This window comes from Papio anubis, chromosome 17 (genome assembly GCF_008728515.1).
Source record: "Papio anubis isolate 15944 chromosome 17, Panubis1.0, whole genome shotgun sequence".
NCBI lineage: Eukaryota > Metazoa > Chordata > Mammalia > Primates > Cercopithecidae > Papio > Papio anubis.
This window is the reverse complement of record NC_044992.1, coordinates 69,639,456-69,659,459: the sequence shown is the minus strand read 5'-3', so window position 1 is coordinate 69,659,459 and position 20,004 is coordinate 69,639,456. Positions and strand designations below refer to the sequence as shown.

The 20,004-nt window shown below is 46.5% G+C and overlaps 1 protein-coding gene across 1 annotated transcript in view; it reads right to left on the bottom strand.

Annotated features, from left to right (window-relative positions):
* TNRC6C (trinucleotide repeat containing adaptor 6C) overlaps positions 1-20,004 on the bottom strand; it is a 137,392-nt gene that overhangs the window by 33,222 nt on the left and 84,166 nt on the right. The window contains 10 exon segments of the mRNA XM_031657814.1: positions 571-641; positions 4,754-4,948; positions 5,420-5,536; positions 9,427-9,570; positions 10,077-10,268; positions 11,588-11,763; positions 16,328-16,347; positions 16,349-16,480; positions 16,483-16,573; positions 16,844-16,920. Of these exon segments, the coding sequence (XP_031513674.1) occupies positions 571-641; positions 4,754-4,948; positions 5,420-5,536; positions 9,427-9,570; positions 10,077-10,268; positions 11,588-11,763; positions 16,328-16,347; positions 16,349-16,480; positions 16,483-16,573; positions 16,844-16,920 (1,215 nt within the window).

The following is a 20,004-nucleotide window of genomic DNA, read 5'->3' as shown; positions in this document are numbered from 1 at the left end:
GGGAGGCTGAGACAGGAGAATGGCGTGAACCCGGGAGGCGGAGCTTGCAGTGAGCTGAGATCCGGCCACTGCACTCCAGCCTGGGCAGCAGAGCGAGACTCCGTCTCAAAAAAAAAAAAAAAAAAAAATGTTATAAAAATACACACATGGGGTCTTGCTATGTTGCCCAGGCTGGTCTCCAAATCTTGGGCTCAGGTGATCCCTGGCCTCGACCTCCCAAAGTGATGGGATTACAGGCGTGAGCTACTGCGACCAGCCAGGCCCAACCACTCTTGAATGGGTAGTTGTAAGATAAACAATTCTATTTACAGAGCACACTTTTCCAGCCTCTAGTGGGTAAACAAACAATTCACCAAGAACATGTGTTAAAAGAGACCCCTGGACCCCATCTGCTGCTGCTGCTGGAGCCAAGCCTGGCACTTGCTCATCTCCTCCCATGCAGCATCACCTCTGGACCCTGACCAAGAACCCCCGACCATCCCGCCCCACCAGACAGCCTCATCTGCATCGGGGGCCAAGAGGGAACCCTCCTTGGATCATGCTCAGCGACACAGGGGCACCGTACTGCACCTGGGGAGTGAGGTTTCGAAGAACGAGCCAGCTGCTGGTTCTTCCTGAGGCGTCGGTGCTCCAGGCAGAACCTGCAACAAGAGGGGAGAACCCGGTTGACAAGGCCCTGTGCCAGTGGATAGTGCGGCCTCCCCACCTCTTACTATGCTGAAGTATGGGACAGCACGGGCCATCACGGACCATCACCACATGATCTAGGACAGCCTTTCTCAGCCTGGGAGGTCCATACTTTCTTTGGTAAACCAAAACCTCACAGTTCCTGCAGACCTCCTTCCCACTTCCCTGTGGTGACTCTGACTTCTTGGATCTTCCCGCCAGCCCAGGAGACCCGTGTTTTCCCATCTGTGCCAGGAGAGACAGGGGTGATGAGAGGCCTGACAATCTCCAGGAAAGCTCTGGTCTCCACCTCTGCCTGTCCCCAGACCTGGTGTGGAATCAGTGCTCCCAGGTTCTTCTGGTTAATACAACAGAGCAAATCCCTAAAGACTGCTGCTAAAAGGCAGAAACTATTACTATCAAACTATCTGATATGGTCTGGCTGTGTCCCCATTCAAATCTCATCTTGAATTGTAACTCCCATGATTCCCATGTTTTGTGGGAGGAATGTGGTAGGAGGTAATTGAATCATGGGGGCACGTCTTTCCTGTGCTGTTCTCGTGATAGTCTCACAAGATCTGACGGTTTAAACAACTGGAGTTTCTCTGTACAAGCTCTCTCGTCTGCCACCATGTGAGATGTGCCTTTCACCTTCTGCCATGACTATGAGGCCTCCCCAGCCACGTGGAGTTATAAGTCCAATAAACCTCTTTCTTTTGTAAATTGCCTCATCTTGGGTATGTCTTTACCAGCAGCATGAAAATGGACTAATAAAGTAAACTGGTACCAGTAGAGTGGGGCGCTGCTGAAAAGATACCTGAAAATGTGGAAGCAACTTTGGAACTGGGTAACAGGCAGAGGTTGGAACTCAAGGCTCAGAAAAAGATGGGAAAATGTGGGACAGTTTGGAACTTCCTAGAGACTTGTGAAATGGCTTTGACAAAAATGCTGATAGGGATATGGACAATAAAGTCCAGGCTGAAGTGGTCTCAGATGACAATGAGGAACTTTTTGGGAACTGGAGCAAAGGTGGCTCTTGTCGTTTTAGCAAAGAGACTGGTGCCCTAGAGATTTGTGGAACTTTCAACTTGAGAGAGATGATTTAGGGTATCTGGCAGAAGAAATTTCTAAGCAGCAAAGCATTCAAGAGGTGACTTGGGTGCTGTTAAAAGCATTCAGTTTTATAAGGGAAGCGGAACATAAAAGTTCAGAAAATTGGCTGGGTACGGTGGCTCACGCCTGTAATCCCAGCATTTGGGAGGCTGAGATGGGTGGATTACCTGAGGTCAGTAGTTTGAGACCAGCCTGGCCAACATGGTGAAACCCCATCTCTACTAAAAATACAAAAATTAGCTGGGCGTGGTGGTGCATGACTGTAATCCCAGCTACTCAGGAGGCTGAGGCGGGAGAATTGCTTGAACCTGGGAGGCAGAGGTGGCAGTGTGCCGAGATCACGCCATTGTACTCCAGTCTGGGTGACAAGAGTGAAACTCTATCTCAAAAAAAAAAAAAAAAGGAAATCCCATTTTCTGAGGAAAAATTCAAGCAGGGTGCAGAAATTTGCCTAAGTAACGAGGAACTGCATGTTAATCCCCAAGACAATGGGGAAAATGGAGACTGTTTCTAGAGCATGTAAGAGGTCTTCATAGAAGCCCCTCCCAGCACAGGCTCAGAGGCCTACAAGGAAAAAATGGCTTCATAGGCCAGGCCCAGGGTCCACACACTGTGTGCAGTTTAAGAATTTGGTGCCGGCCGGGCGCGGTGGCTCAAGCCTGTAATCCCAGCACTTTGGGAGGCCGACATGGGCGGATCACGAGGTCAGGAGATCGAGACCATCCTGGCTAACACGGTGAAACCCCGTCTCTACTAAGAAATACAAAAAATAGCCGGGCGAGGTGGCGGGCGCCTGTAGTCCCAGCTACTCGGGAGGCTGAGGCCGGAGAATGGCGTGAACCCGGGAGGCGGAGCTTGCAGTGAGCTGAGATCCGGCCACTGCACTCCAGCCTGGGCTACAGAGCGAGACTCCGTCTCAAAAAAAAAAAAAAAAAAAAAAGAATTTGGTGCCCTGTGTCCCACCTGCTCTGGCTGTGACTAAAAGGGGCCAAGGTACAGCCTGGGCCATGGCTTCAGAGGGTGCAATCTCCAAGCCTTGGCGGCTTCCACATGGTGTTGAGACTCTGGGTGCACAGAAGTGAAGAACTGAGGTTTGGGAACCTCCACCTAGATTTCGGAGGATGCATGGAAATGCCTGGATGTTCAGACGATAGTTTGCTGCAGGGGCAGGGCTCTCATGGAGAACCTCTGCTAGGGCAGTGTGGAAGGGAAATGTGGGGGTGGAGCCCCCACACAAAGTCCCTGCTGGGGCACCACCTAGTAGAGCTGTGAGAAGGTCACCGTCCTCTAGACCCCAGAATGGTAGATCCACTAACAGCTTGCACCGTGTGCCTGGAAAAGCCGCAGACACTCAATACCAGCACGTGAAGGCAGCCAAGAGGGAGGCTGTACCCTGAAGAGCTGCCCAATACCATGGCAACCAACCTCTTGCCTAAGCATGACCCAGATGTGAGACATGGAGTCAAAGAAGATCATTTTGGAGCTTTAAGATTTGACTGTCCTGCTGGATTTCAGTCTTGCATGGGATCTGTAGCCCCTTTGTTTTGGCCTATTTCTCCCATTTGGAATGACTGTATTTACCCAATGCCTGTACCCCCATTGTATCTAGGAAGTAACTAACTTGCTTTTGATTTTACAGGCTTGTAGGTGGAAGGGACTTGCCTTATCTCAGACAGACTTTGGACTGTGGACTTCTGAGTTAATGCTGAAATGAAGACTTTGGGGAACTGCTGGGAAGGCATAATTGGTTTTGAAATGTGAGGACATGAGATTTGGGAGGGGTCAGAGGCAGAATGATACAGTGTGGCTGTGTCCCTACCCAAATCTCATCTTGAATTGTAACTCCCACAATTCCCATGTTTCGTGGAAGGAGCCCAGTGGGAGGTAACTGAATTATGGGGGAAGGTCTTTTCCATACTGTTTTCATGATAGTGAATAAGTCTCATGAGATCTGATGGTTTTAAAAATGGGAGTTTCCCTGCACAAGCTCTCTCTCTCCTGGTCTGCAACCATGTGAGACATGCCTTTCACCTTCTGCCAGGAATGTGAGGCCTCCCCAGTCACGTGGAACTGTGAGTCTAATAAACCTCTTTCTTTTGTAAATTGCCCAGTCTCGGGTGTGTCTTCATCAGCAGTGTGAAAATGGATGAATACACTATCTGTAGCTGATTTTAAACATTTTGTTATTTATTACTATTATTTTTTTAGAGACAGGGTCTCACTCTGTCACCCAGGCTGGAGTGCAGTGGCTCAAGCATAGCTCACTGTAGCCTCAATCTCCTGGGCTTGAGTTGTTCTCCCATCTCAGCCTCCCCAGCAGTTGGGATCACAGGTATGTGCCACTACACCCCACTTTTAAAATTTTTTTGTGGAGATGGGGTCTCGCTTTGTTGCCCACATTGGTTTAAGCCTTCAGTTTCTTCAATTCCCAGTACATTTTTCTCATCTCTGAGGTTCGACATGAAGCACCTGAGAGAAGCTGCAATATTATGAGAGTTGTGTTTTCAAACTGGTGGGGTTTGTTTCGTTTTGGGTCTGGAAAAGCCTTATGTCTCAGTGACATCTTGTGGAGAAGCAAATATAAAAAGCAGAAATCCAGATCCCTGTGCGATGCGGGTTCATGGGGGCAGACAGCCTAAAGGACTGTGCGGGCCTCTAATGACCCAGTGTGGGGCAGCTGCACTCCTGAGGATGGAGGTGGCCAGCGTGGGCCCTCAATGGGTGCTGGAACCGCCTGGGACCTCTTGGCCCAGAGCAAACCTGCTGTGTGCTGGCACACCTAGGCTGATGCTAAAAACACCAGGCTCACCCAGCTAATGCCCTGGACATCTAGGGTGGCCCTGGTGCCTTCCTAAGCCCTCCTAGGCTCCAGAGTTAGAGGCAGGGGTCCTTACAAAGGAGGTACAGGACGAAGTGATAAGCACATCCCCAAAAGGTAAGGCCCCCATTGGAACACGAGGAGCATGAAGCTTACCTGAGGAGTAGGAGCTGGTCCAGCCGAGGGGGCTGGCACCCCAGGTGGAGGAGGGCTTGGGATTGGTTAACCCTGGAGGTGGCCTCGTGGGTGCAGTAGTGTTTCTCGGCACCTTCCACAGTTCATGAGACAGAGAGGCTTGCGTGTGGGAGGCAGGGCCAGAGGACCACGTCGATTTAATGTCTGACAGTTTACCTAGAAAGGCAGAGAGATGGAGAATACGCAGTCTTGAGACAAACACTGCTGTGTTTGGGGAGCCACACAGAGTGCTCTCTAACACCAGCAGACTGTGTGATAGGTAAAGAAACACCAAGTCAAGCCCCTGGCAAACTCAAGTAACTGCAAATTCCCAGAAGTGTTTTGCCTCTAAGTTTTCAAAACCTTGCATACCCCTTGTCTTGTGGCCATGGGGGAAAGGAAGAGAAAAGGCAATGGGCCCACACACTTGTATGGAGAAGATGTCACCACTTCCATGTGTGTGCAAGCTGATGTGCCCAAGGTGCCCACTGTGCCTGGGGAAGGCCCCCACCCATCCTCTATCATGCCACACGGCCTCCCAGCTCAGGGAGTGAGTGAAGAGCCAATGGGAAAAGCTGGGGCCTGTCAAAGTTTTGTTTGGGGAAAGAAAGAAAATGCTACCTGCAAGTCTAGAGGCTAGGTGCGTACCTGCAACGCTAGGTGCGGATGCAATGCTGCTGAAAGAGCTACTGTAGCCGGAGGCACTGAGCGGCCAGGCACTCGAGGAAGGCAGCGTGGCATTCTGAGATGATGGCGGGGAGGACCCTGCAGAACCAAACACGGCACTGAGCAAGGTGGTGGCGGTGTCCGGGTTCGTGACTCTAACTGCGGGCTGTGAGAATCTTAACCATCAAGAATCAACCTCTCCCTAGGCTGCCATTTTTAATAGAAGCCTGAACATGAAAGTGTCATGTGGGAAGGAAGAAACAGGGCATGCCTCCTATTCTGGGTCCCTGTAGCCACTCAGGGAGGCCTGGGATGTTGCTGAAGGCGGAGGAATCAAAGGGCAAGAAGCAGCATGAGCTTCTTTGAGAATTCCCACCAGAATGTTAAAATGCCATGTCAGAGTTTTAAAGCACCACATTGATTTCTTCTCCCAAATAAGATAAAATAAAAATCCAGGGCAATTTACTCCTTTCACAGTTCAAACAATGGCTACAAAATAGAAGAACAAAACTCCAAGCCATTCATTACAAAATGTGCCATAAAAATTTGAACATTTCTTCTGACTGGGGTGTCCCATCAGCTTCCGAACTCGTATTTTGCTTAAAAAAAATTTTTTTTTTCAGAGATGGGCTGTTGCTATGTCACCCACGCTGCAGCACAGTGGCTGTTCACAGGCGTGATCACAGTGCACAGCAGCCTCAACCTCCTGGGCTGGGTGATCCTCTTGCCTCAGCCTCCTGAGCGGCAGGGACCACAGGTGCCACCACACCCGGCTCATGATTCCCTTTTTAAATACATGAATAATTAAGAGACATCTGTCCTACTAACTGTGTATATGGACTTGAGTTATTCTATCCCTAGGACTGTAGTTTTTTGAGGAAAGCTTGTCCCTGTGCCTGAAAGGGAGACTTGGGGTAAATGGGCCATCCTTCAGGCACCTCGATCCCTTGTGTGAAAGCTCAGCTCCTCGCTGCTTGGTTTTATTTTGTATTTTCTAATGTGGCTCTCCCTTTCAATTCTGTGAAGAAAGCAAGAAACTGGAGAAGAGTGAGGACGGCGTAACGGTGACAGCTGGGGTGAATGCAGGATGGAAAGAGCTCTCACTGGGACAATAACTCTGCCAGGGCATGGATCCTGGCTAGCAGAGGGAACATAAGCACAGTCTGGCTGTTAAACTGATGACCACACACAGAATCGGATGGTTTCTGAAAAGCCATGGCATCTCAGCTGTAGGCCCACATGACGTTGTGCAGTGAATAACCAGGCGTGTGGCACCTCCTGGACACATGCAGTGTCCAACCTGCACAGTTGTTTGCAGCTGCCCTGCTGCAAGTGACCTCTTTAGAATGAGGGCACCAGAGTTGAGGAAAGTTAGCATTTATGGGTAATCTGCAGGTCTTCACTTTTATTTTTTCCAATTTTTATTTAGGGTTCTGGGAGTCCACGTGCAGGTCTGTCACACAGGTGGACTGTGTGTTGTGGGGGTGTGTTGTAGAGATCATTCCATCACCTAGATAGTGAGCATGGTACCTGACAGGCAGTTTTTCAATCCTCCCCTTCCTCCCACCCTCTACCCTCCAACAGGCCCGCTGTCTGCTGCTCCCTTCTTTGTGTTATGTCAACTCAGGCTGTCTGTTTCTGTTCCTGTGTTAATTTGCTCAGGAAGGTCTTTACTTTAAAAAGGTGTCAGCTTGACCAGGCGCAGTGGCTCAGGCATGTAATCCCAGCACTTTGGGAGGCCTTTTCTTTTCTTTTTTTTTTTTTTGAGACGAAGTCTTGCTGTGTCACCCAGGCTAGAGTGCAGTGGCCCAATCATAGCTCACTGCAGTCCTGACATCCCAAGCTCAAGTGATTCTCCTGTCTCAGCCTCCTGAGTAGCTGGAACCACCGATGTGTGCCACTACACCCAGCTAATTTTTTCATTTTAAATTTTTTGTAGAGATAGGGTCTCATTATATTGCCCAGCTGGTTTCAAATTCCTGGCCTCAAGTGATTCTCCCACCTTGGCCTCCCAAAGTGCTGGGATTACAGGTGTGAGCCACTGTGCTCAGCCTGCTAGTGCTTTCTGGTTAGCAACTTCTACGTGAAGAGATGCTCATTGTACTCCCCTTTCTTTCAGTAACAAACCCTAATGTATCCTTAAATACAACCAAGAGAGGTACCAGAGTGGAGTAACAAGGTTCCTAGTGCTGGTCATGAGCTGAAGGCGAGGCCTGGCATGAGCCACCTGAGCTGGCTGCGGCTGAATACTGATGTTTGTGCACAAGTGCCAGGGCAGGCTCAAGACCCAAACATCAAGCACCCGGGAAGTCAAACGATGTCCACTTGGAGCTACAAGTCACCCAGGTTGGCTGGCTGGCTGGTTCTTAGGCTCAGGGTTGGAGATGCCACTGCCTTGCCTTATCTCAATGGCCGATGCATTTCTTAGGCTGAGGTTCTCTTCTGCCCTCCCCGCAAGTTGATTTCCTTAACTGGACAGGCTATGGAGCTGGAGAACAGCTGCCATGTGTTTCTCAGGCCATCTTCATCACATCATGGCACACTCAGGCGATGGCGGAGGCCACTCCCAGTGGCCCTGGTTCTGCCTGGAGGCTAAGGGGCCACTTGATCCTTCATCTGGGCACCACTCAGGGAGCTCTGCCATGTATTAAGCAACTTCGATTCTTTCCAACTTCCCTTATGACCTGGATCTGTACAACCTGCATCCCACTTCTCCACAACCCTCAAAATATGGTAACTTTCCTGTCTGGTACAACCCTGGTGCCCCACCAGGTGTGACAAGCAGGGAGGGCTGGGTCTCTGATTCTGGCTGGCGCCTCACCTGTCCTCTGCCACACGGCTCCCTTTTGGGCACCACTTGACTGTGTCTGACAGCAGGGACACCCATAACACCCCTGCTCTGAAAAGCAGCTGCATCCGAAAAGCAGCTGTGTAACCCCAAGGAATACACAGCATTAAACAGACAGGGCAATCTGTACTCATGTTGGCTTTCCAGTCAAAGATACATTGAGAAGCCTATCACTTTAAAGAACCACAGAAGCAGTCAGATACACTGGCTCACGCCTGTAATCCTAGTACTTTTGGGAGGCCGAGTCAGGTGGATCACTTGAGGTCAGGAGTTCGAGATCAGCCTAGCCAACATGGTGAAACACCGTCTCTACTAAAAATAGAAAAAATCAGCTGGGCGTGGTGGTGCACACGTGTAGTCCCAGCTACTCGGGAGGCTGAGGCATGAGAATCACTTGAGCCTGGGAGGCGGGCGGAGGTTGCAGTGAGCCAAGATCACGCCACTATACTCCAGCCTGGGCAAACGAGCAAGAATCTGTCTCAAAAAAAAAAAGAAAGAAAAGAAGCAAACACAAAACACAAGGCTCCAATGAGTCATATTTCAAGTGGGAAACTTAATGTTTTGGGAACTACCTAGGTGGCCTTATTAGTGGTAGTACCTATGGCAATCTAGCTCTTTCTTCCACAAAATAGCATGCGGTGGTAAAACTTTGTTAGAGATGGCACTTTTATGATAAGACATTACTTATCAATAAATCCAGCAGCATAGGTGACACCTGAGGTCAGGAGTTCGAGACCAGCCTGGCCAACATGGTGAAACCCTGTCTCTACTAAAAATACAAAAATCAGCCTGGTATGGTGGCACATGCCTGTAATTCCAGCTACTTGGGAGGCTGAGGCAGGAGAGTCGCTTGAACTCAGGAGGTGGAGGTTGCAGAGAGCTGAGATCGTGCCACTGCACTCCAGCCTGGGCGACAGAGTGAGACTTCATCTCAAAAAAAAAAAAAAAATTCCAGCAGAAACTCAAATTGATGTCCATTTTCCCATAAGCACTAACTGCCGTCTCTTCATGCTGCTTCAGATGACTGCTTCAACTGTGCCTTGTATCATCCCTGCCTCAGAGCCCAACCTGTCACCCCTGACATCTCCAAATGGGTCTAGAGAGACCGTCTGCGCAGAGGCAGGCAGAGCAGCACCCTCACCTCCACTCTTGAGGAGGTAGCGGTTGACATCCTGGATGGTGGTATTGATGGTAGGCCCAGTGGGGACACTGCCAGGAGTGACGTCAGGGTCATTCTCAGGGTCAATATTCTGTAGTCCTTTCCATGGAACTCCCGGATGGAATTCTGTTTAAGAAACCCAGATGAGAAGCCACAGATCGGAACATCTGCACATTGATTCATGACATTTTAAAAGATGTTTTGTCCTGTTTGTAGAAATTTTTATGATCTGCTAATTAAATGAGAGGTACACTTTATACTCTTGATACTCTCTTTCATTAAAACAATCAATCCTTTGGAACAAACTAGAACCAGGTATTCTAGCTATCATATTAAGATAGTTTTCACACAGAGTCGGAATAGTTTTACCAGATGGTATATACAGTGTGCTTCCTCCCTGCCACCCCTTCCACTTCTCATGTTGAACTAAGGGATTACAGAAAAATGCCTGATGCTAACCATACCCAAAATTGATCTGACAAATGGATTTCCAAGGAAAATGCCAAAGCTCTGGGCTTAACGCTTCCAGATCCTTAGCTCAGATTCTGGGTCCTCCCAGCCTCATCACTCTCTGCAGGCTTGGAGCACGTTCTGACCTGCTGCTGTTGCACGGAAGTGTTGCACGGTCTTACCTGGGGGCCAGTTGATGCTAGAGCCATTTGAGATTTTATCACTGTCAGATTTGGCACGTGACCAGCTATGGGGAACAGCTACGGGAGGACTGGCTGGTGACTCACTGTTCTGGATTAAATCGTACCGGCCATAGGAGTCATCAATGGAGGACTTACCTGGAGGCCCAATGCTTAGACCTCCAGGGATAGCACCTATGGGGACAACAGGAAACAAAGAAGCAAGTGAATACCCTCCAGTTGAGAGACAGCAGAAGATACCCTAAGCCTCCCTATGCACCTTCTGTTCTAGGTCCAATGCCTTGCTCTATTCGGTTACATGAATCGTAAGACTTGGTCTGTCTAGGATTCTGTAAGAATCAATGACTTTTTTTTTTTTTTTGAGACAATGTCTCACTCTGTTGCCCAGGCTGGAGTGTAGTGATGTGATTAGGGCTCACTGCAGCCTCAAACTCCTGGGCTCAAGTGATCCTCCCACCTTGGCCTCCCAAGTAGCTGGGACTACAGGTGTGAGCCACCATGCCTGGCCAGTGACTATTTAAGCCAGCTCCAATTTCAGCCCTGAAAGACCGAAACCCCTGAAGAACAATTTTAGTTTGTCCAGTTAGAAATCTTTATAAAATACATATCCATACCATGGGAAGCTGCCCTTAATAAACCTTTCTGGGGACAACTTATGAGTCTTCGTGATTAGTTATCAAACTTGCTCTTATCTCTTCCCTCCTTTTAGTCTGAAACCCTCACTATGGAAGAACACAGTGGATGCTAAAAATTCATACAGAACCAAACCAACCAGCCACAGGCAGCAAGGCCCTCCTGCTAAGAAAGGTGCCAGCAGTGTGTGATGATTTTCCGTAAGTTAACCATGAGACATAGTTTCCTTTTTCTTTTTAGAATGCTTTGTATCAAGAGAGAACTACATAACCTATTGAATTTCCTTTGCTGTTTATTCTACCAGCAAGTTCAGAGCTAAATTTAATGCTTGGAAGTACCTCCTACGGGTATCATTTTTGCTTCCACCTTACTGTGTGTCCATCGGTAACGAGTTCCTGATGGGGACACCAGTTTGGAGTGAGACAGACTGCTTGGATGGAGGGGAATAACCAACAGAAATGCACCCTAGTATTTACAGCTGCAGTTCCCATACATACTGCATATTTGATGTTCTATTTGTGTTTCACTATTTTATTGAAAATATTTCAGCAGACTCAAGTTTTTGTTGATGAATAGAGATATAAAAAAAAAAAGTACATAGGCTATGACTTAGATTCTTTGCTGCTCTGGGGTTTTCAAATTATTTCTAGGTTTGTAGCTAAGATCTAATGGCTGGCTTTTAAGAAGTTTGATCACTGACTAGCTGAGATCTTATATGCACTATAACGGAATGGGTTATTTTAAATCCAACTTGCAGCGCTCAATTCTTAGAAAAGTATAGAATGGGCATGTTATACAACAGGAAGATCGATTAATAAGCCAGCAGTGATTCCACCACAGGCATCCTAGCCCAGACGTACCATGCTTGCTAGGGTTCTGCTCCAGGGGGGAAGCGGCACTGGGCAAGTTATCCATGGAGTTGGGGTGCGTCCACTGGGGGAGGCGTGACTGGGACTGGGATGGGTCCTTCACCGACAAGCCACTGGTCATGTCCATGCTGTTGACATTCATGTTTGGGTTCAGTCCAGCTAAAGAGAGAGATGCCGATTAGGATTCACCTGCTCCTCTAAAAGACTTCATTCTAAAGCTCTCCTACAGAAGCTATTCCAGTCTTCGCTTACAGCAAAATATTTTTTGTTTTTTGAGATGGAGTCTTGCTCTTGTTGCCCGGGCTAGAGTGCAACGGCATGATCTTGGCTCACTGCAACCTCCGCTTCCTGGGTTTAAGCGATTCTCCTGCCTCAGCCTCCCAAGTAGCTGGGATACAACAAAATATTTTAACTGTAACTTTTAGTGCTGGTGAAAAATACTTTTTATCTTCATAACAGCATGTACTTCTCGGAATATTACTCCTAAATTAAGGTGAAAATGTGAATAGCCTTTGATTAAGTGAGGCCCACAACTCTCTTCACTTTACTTGTTTCAGTGCTGGATAAACATGGTCCTGAGGCTTCTCAGAGTCCACAGGAAAACAGAAAAAGTCCAAACTATTAGGAAAATCTTTTCTGGTTTTGGGTATCTTATGGAAACTCATCGGGTCAAAAACACTTTTCCAGAACTCTAAAGTACCACCTATGAAACAGACTGATAGGATAATTCAGTTCTACTTTCAGTGAGTTTCCTTTACAAAAGTCTGCTCTAAAAGAGTTTGTGAATTAAAATCAAACTACTTTTAAGGAACTGAACTATTTGACAGATAGGGTGCTGCCATCTGCCCCCAGCTGGGATGGTGAGCTGGAGCTTCTGAGCTCATTTCTCATAGCGAAAAGCAGGTAGCTGGTTATCTGTCCAGGACCTGTACTAAGCTAGGTTAATAAAGAAAGACGATGAGGAAGGAGGACAATGATAAAAAGGTTGAAGTAAAGACTTTCTGATGAGGACACCAGTTTGGAGCAGGACAGACTGCTTGTTTGGAAGGGAATAACGAGCAGAGGGGTCCCCCTCCCCTTGGATTTCCAGCTGCAGTTCCCATTACCACATACACATACTCCACAGATCCTTACCATATGTACAACTATGCCACATGGTACGTAAGCACAGTGAGCCTCTACTACTAAGCCAGGTGCTGAACATTCTGGTTCTTACCTTTATTTCAGAGGCTGCAAATTCAAATGCCCATAGGAGCCAAGTGGCCATGCACATGAAGAGGTGGGCCTCATGGGGACTGTGGCAAACCAGAGAGTGTCTGTCCTGTCTAAATAAACAGGTGCTACTGGGGCCAACCACTTATTGCTACATGGAACATAGACCCACTAAAGCCATTTTAAAGAGAAGCCAGAAGCCACTTTCCCCAATTTTTGAATGTTGGCATTAACACACGCCTACGCACATGCACATACACACTTCGCAGACTTAACAAAACGCCTTTGCAAGCCCATCAGTGCCACGGGGCTAGCCTACTTGCAATCTCTGAGTTCTCTTCGTTTCAGCTTGTACAGATCTAGTCAGGTAAGGTGGCAACAATGTCAGGGCTTCAACCTGGCCTTCAGAATGCTCCGAATTCCACAATTTGGCCCCAACCCATCTCTCCCAACTTTCCCCTCTGGGAAAGTCAGCTAGACTGGCCTGGCCCTTGCAAAATGGACCCCTGAAACAGGCCAGGCCTCTTTCTTCTGTGCTATGTGAGGCTTCCCCTTCATTTGGAAAGGCTTCCTCTTTATTTACTGTAATCCTATCTAATCATTTGAGGTTCAAGCTTAATACTATTCTCTGATTTTTCTTTCTCCACTCAAAGTGAAAGTGAACTTTTCCTTCTCTAGAGCCCTGTGAGAATCACATGACACTGGTATCAAGGGTATTTTTTCCTGTTTATATGCCTGCTCTTCCCATCTAAATGACGAACTCCAGGTGGCAAAAGACTGAGAATAACAAGGACAGGCTGAATGTGAGGGAAGGAAGGTAGCTGGGAGCCCCCACTACTGACCATGGGCTGCTGGTTTCTTTACATGAATTGTTGAGTTTCTAATAGGCTCTTCAACATAGGTGCTGCTGCAGAGAAATGCTGAGAGCCAGCAAGATAGGCAATTTTACAACCAAAGTTTCCTATACTTTATTAGTTATTTGTTTTTAATACATTTATAACTTCACTGTGAATATTATAAAATATTATCCAAATTATTTTTCAACTAATTTCAAAGATTCACTGCATGAATTCTTTAACTTGTACTAAGAAAAAAAATCCTTAAGAGTAAAGATAAGTGGCCGGGCGTGGTGGCTCATGCCTGTAGTCCCAGCACTTTGGGAGGCCGAGGTGGGTGGATCACCTGAGGTCAGGAGTTCGAGACCAGCCTGGCCAACATGGTGAAACTCAGTCTCTACTAAAAATACAAAAATTAGCCAGGCGTGGTGATGCATGCCTGTAATCCCATCAACTTGGAAGGCTGAGGCAGGAGAATCGCTTGAATCCAGAAGGTGGAGGTTGCAGTGAGCCGAGATTGCGCCACTGCACTGCAGCCTGGGCAACAGAGCAAGACTCCATCTCAAAAAATAAATAAATAAATAAATAAATAAATAAATAAATAAATAAAAAAATAAAAAAAAGTCATGATAAGTGTACTTTATCTTCCAAATACAGGTCAAGAAGACAGGTGAATACTAGAAAGCTGAAGCTAACGCATTTTAGGATAATAGGTGGAATGAAATTTGTTTCTAAAACAGAAGCACTTACATAAGTAGCTGATATTTTACAAAGTGTTTGCTATGTGCTAGGTACTATTTAAAGACTTTACGTATTAGGCCGGGTGTGATGGCTCATGTCTGTAATCACAGCACTTTGGGAAGCTGAGACCAGGAGGATTACTTGAGGCCAGGAGTTTGAGGCTGCAATGAGCTATCATCATGCCACTGCACTCCAGCCAAAAAAAAAGAGGCCAGGAGTGGTGGCTCAAGCCTGTAATCCCAGCACTTTAGGAGGCCAAGGCAGGTGGATCCACCGGAGTCAGGAGGTCGAGACCATCCTGGCTATCTGGTGAAAGCCCGTCCCTACTAAAAATACAAAAAAATTAGCTGGAGTGCGCTGAGATCAGCGCCACTGCCTCCAGCCTGGGCAACAGAGTGAGACTCCGTCTCAAAAAAAAAAAAAGAGAGACTTTACATATTAGCTTATTTAATCTTTAAAATAGCCTAGGAGTTAAGTATTTTCACATTACAGATGAAGAAATTAAGGTATGACTAGGTATGGTGTCTCAGGCCTGTAATCCTAACTTGGGAGGATCACTTGAGGCCAGGAGTTTGAGACTTGCCTGGGCAACACAGAAAGACCCGTCTCTAACAAAAAAAAAAAAAAGAAAATTGAGGCAAAAAGCAGCTAGGCAAGTTGCCCAGAGTTAGTAGTGAGCCTGTTGGTGGTGAGTTGGGACTCAGAGCCTGGGCAATCTAATTCAAGTCGAGTCTCTGCTACTTAGACACAAAAGGGTGTTAATGGATGAGACAATAGTGGGGGCGAGATCATCTAGTCTGGTATTTATCAATCTCATATTAAAAGATATATCCACATTTATAATATGTCAAGTAAAAGTGTTCAAATATGATTACAATACACTGCCTAACTTTTTTGAGACATTGAACAGAATTAGATAAATGAATATTATCTGCTGGTAGCAAATTCACTACCACTCAACTGGCCTTTGGCCCTTTACAGATGTATTTTCCAAGTTACTGATACCCTTTGTCCTGCTCTACAGACTCTAATGAAATCCCAACAGACAAGCCTAAAGTGCTTTCACTAAGTTCTGAATTCTTACAGCAAATTAGTCATGCAAAATCAATTTACTCATTTATACCCTCTGAATTGTCTTCAGGTGGCATGAGCTGTGACTCCCTGGCAGGCCTGACAGCGAGGCCTGGCACCATGTCTTATAGTGACCTGCAGGTTTCACATGTGCCTATATTGCTTCTACAAGTTAAGATTTCCAACATATATATATTTGAGTTAGATTTGATGCTCACAAATCACATTTCATACAAAATGAGTTGTATCAACAACCACTGCTTTTTAAAGTGCTTTTGAATTGTAAATCTGAATACTTTACTGACCAAACCATTATAAAGTCTTCTCTGCGGTTTTAGGCTGGAGGAAGTGGCTGGTAAAGTACAGTTCAGAGTAGACCAGGAATAGAACAAACTCTGGAGATGTGACAATGGAAATGAGATTTTGGAGGCTCTGACTGGTACCATCTTTAAAGGTTTTATGCACTGGGAAGTATTATGGCGGCAGCAAGGCTCCTACTCTATAGAACATGGTTAGTGTTGCTCCCTTATTAAAAAATTCTTGAGGCTGGGCATGGTGGCTCACATCTGCAAACCCAGCACTTTGAGAGACTGAGGTGGGAGGATTGTAGGCCAGGAGTTGAGACCAGCCTGGGTAGCGTGGGTAGACCCCATTTCTCCAAAAGAATAATAAAAACCTTTTTAGAGTTAAGCCTTGAGATACCTGTTCTGTGATTTTGTCTGGGGCTGCATTTACAGCTTAGGCTGTAGTTTCAGCTGGCCAGTCCCCTCCCTAACCACTGGAAATGCTGCCCTGGCTACCACATATGGACTCCAGGTACTCTCTACCTGATGTGGCTGTTGAAGACCATGGGACACTCACCAAGGAGGGTTAAGGAGCAAAGGTGTTGGAGTGAAGACTGCTGCTCTTTGGTCTGCGGAGTCAGATGAGGCGAGGGAGTCTCTTGGAGTGCGAGGGAAGCGTCATGGCGATTTGCCTGCAGAGGGTGCAGAGACAGGTCTTGGCCCGGGGGCTGATGGCGGTGAGTGGCACCAGCTGCCCGAGCAGAGGCCTGGAGCCAGCTAGCTGGTGCTGCTGGATCTGCTGCTGCAGATTAGTGATTGTCTTGGCCGCCAACCTGGCAGGCACAGACATAGGTTACCGTTAACCAGGTGGGAAGGGACACTCCTTGGCTTGTCTAGGACCAGGTGAATTCTTCATTGTCTATGCTGGGGCTACCACTGGCTAGAGTCAACCTCCTCCCAAGCTGTGAACCAGGAATTTTCCAAAGAGGAAGGCTTGGCCTAGAGAAAAATCAAAGATCATCTAATAGTTCATCAATTAGCATCTCTTCTATCAGGAAAATTATAGCTCATGACAAAGTCAATCTGGAGTAGCACCTACTTGCTGCTCTGTTGTGTCTCATGGATCCGGACACGATGGCTGGGCCTGTAACATCTGCTGCTGGATTTATGGTTGGTATGCCTGTTGACAAGAGAAGAGTTAAAATAATTATAATAATTAAGTATAAGTTGAACTAATGGTTCAACTTTCCTGACATTAGTTAAAAGCGAAAAAAGAGAACCTAGCGCTCTTGGCCCATGCCAGCTGGCTGGTACATACTCTTTTTTTTTTTTTTTTTAGATAGATCTCGCTCTGTCACCTAGGCTGGAGTGCAATGGTGCAATCTCAGCTCACTGCCACCTCTGCCTCCTGGGTTCAAGAAATTCTCCTGCCTCAGCTCAGTAGCTGGGATTACTGATCCACGCACGTGCCACATTGCCCAGCTAATTTTTGTATTTTAGTAGAGGCAGGGGTTTCATTATGTTGGCCAGGTTGGTCTCAGAGCTACTGACCTCATGATCTGCGCCTCAGCCTTCCAAAGTGCTGTTATTGCACAGGCATGAGCCAACACGCCCAGCTGTGGCTGGCCGCATATTCTGGGGCACCAGAGCACTTTTTAAAGATTAATGTCTTATCCACTTTTTGATGTGCAGAATTAAAAATCACCAGAGTCAATACCGTTTAGTGTTGGTAGTGATGTTGGTCAGCAAAATTATTTTCATTTTAATGAAGAGATCAAAGAATTCTTCTTGATTCATACAGAGCTGAAGCAGAAGAGCAACAACCACCACCACCACCCACCACCACCACTCATTCTATAATGACGGATAATATTGTGTAAAGTCCAAAGCACAGCCCAGACAATGGCAAAGCACTGGAGTAACTGTCCCAAATCATTCAAGAATAATGTGTGTTAAACAACGCGGTCGCCTCCATAACATCATGGAATGAAAGCTAAGAGAGAACCTGAAATGCAGATTTGTGGGCATTTTTGTCACACCTAACTTGTCATCTACAAAGTTGGTTAAAGCAAGATATTCTTCAGCACTGACATAGCAGCGCTGGTCACTTGAATTGTTTTGAAATGTTGTTGAATATCATAATTTTTCTTTTCTACAACATGAATTTAGACATTTTCGGCAAAAGGACCAGCCAGTAGGAATCCAAATAGCAGTGGAGATTGGTACCATGGAAATGCCTCATTAATCTGTAATCATGGAGGAATAAAATATCTGAGTAAACTATAGGCCCCTAAACTTAACCTTTATGGAAGATTCGGAAACTTTTATTTTTCCATTTTTGAAAAATATTTAAGAACAGAATATTGTTTTAAAATAAGAACACATCATTGTAATTCAACATTTTTGATGTTCCTTTCTACACCATGTGGTTTACTAAAAACTTACTGTATAACAAGATCTAGTACATCAGTAAGAAAATCAGCTCTGTGTCAGAATACAGCAATGCTCTGCATCAGCCGGCAGAAAACAATCTTCCTATAGTAACAGTTCTAAACTCAGACAAGTTTATGAGTGCCTGTTTTGAGCTGTCTCTCTCCTTTGGAGGTCAGTGGTCTCTGCTGGCAGGGACTGAAAGCAACAGGACTGCACATGTGCACCACTCCCCTGCCCAGCCGCATTCTTCCTTCCCTGATAGATGAAAACAGTCTCTGGTCACATGCAGTGGCTCACGCCTGTAATCCCAGTACTCCTTGAAGGTTGAGGCGGGAGGAACACACCTGAGATTAGGGAGTTCTGAGACCAGCCTGACTAACAAGGGTGAAACCCCTGCCTCTACTAAAAATAATAAATATTAGCTAGGTGTGGTGGCTGCCGCCTGTAATCCAAGCTACTCGAGGCTGAGACAGAAGAATTACTTAACCCACAAGGTGGAGCCATGATTGCACCACTGCACCCAGCCTCAGGCAAATAGAGCAAGACTAGTAAGACTCCATCTCAAAAAGAAAAGAAAACAGTTTCTGAGGGCTGCCTTGGTCCGACTCATGTCTAGAGCTCTCTGTGCCTCTCTTCAAAGCAGGACACATACATAGCATGTGCCTCAACATCCTTCCCTCCTTCCTTCTTCTATCCCTCCCCGTTGCTTACAGAAAAGCCAGACCAAACTTGTTGGACATATGTCTAAAAACGGCAAGGGGAAGGACTGAGGACTCAAGTACTCTTGTCATAGTTAAAGATTCATGCCAATGGTTTGTCTTTGAGTCCCATTCTTTTTAAATTTTTCCTTCATGATTCTGTCATTTTTGAGATGGAGTTCGTTCTGTCACCCAGGCTGAGTGCATTGAAAGCGAGGCTCAACAGAACTTCCCATTTCTTTCAGGCCTTTCATAGGTTTAAGTGACTTCTCCTGCCTCAGTCCCAAGTAGTTGGATTACAGATGTACCACCATGCCCAGTTAATTTTTGCATTTTTAGTAGAGACAGGGTTTCAACTATGTTGGCCAGGCTATCCTCAAACCCCTGACCTCAGGTGATTCACTCCGCCTGGGCCTCCCAAATGCTCAGACACAGGCATGAGCCACTGTGCTTGGTCATGATTCCTAGTCGCTGTTAGGTGATGAAGTTGGCTGGCTAAGATTGCTAAACAAATCAGGTAACCACACATTAAAGAAATGAAATAATCTAATTGGTTTTATATATACACTCAGTAGGCATCTAGGGCAGCAGGTAATGACACATGGCAATTTATGGTAAAATCAGTAAGATCATGAAAATTAAAAATCAAGATTACAAAGTTATAAATTTTCAGTCCAGAGCATGGTGGCTCAATGCCTGTAATCCCAGCAGAATTTGGGAGTCGGTAGGCAGGCTAATCACAAGGTCAGAGATTGAGACCACGGTGAAACCTGCCCTACTAAAAATACAAAAAGTTGGGCTGGGCTGCGTGATGGTGCCCAGTCCCAGAGCTACTCAGGAGGTTGAGGCAGGAGAATGGCGTGGAACTGAGGCGTGGAGCTTGCAGTGAGTCAGATTACACCACTGCACTCCAGCTCAGCGACAGCAAGACTCCATCCCCAAAAACACCAAAAACAAAAACTTTCAAGAATTGCTGGGTCACATCAGCCATTCTTTTATATAACTGGGTTTTAAAGTGAGAGAATTAAGTTCTGAATCACTTAAGGTATCTAATATATGTAATAAAGCAATTTTTCTCTTGTGGGCTTTTGTGAATAGTATTTATGTATACCATCCTTAGAATTATTGAGGAA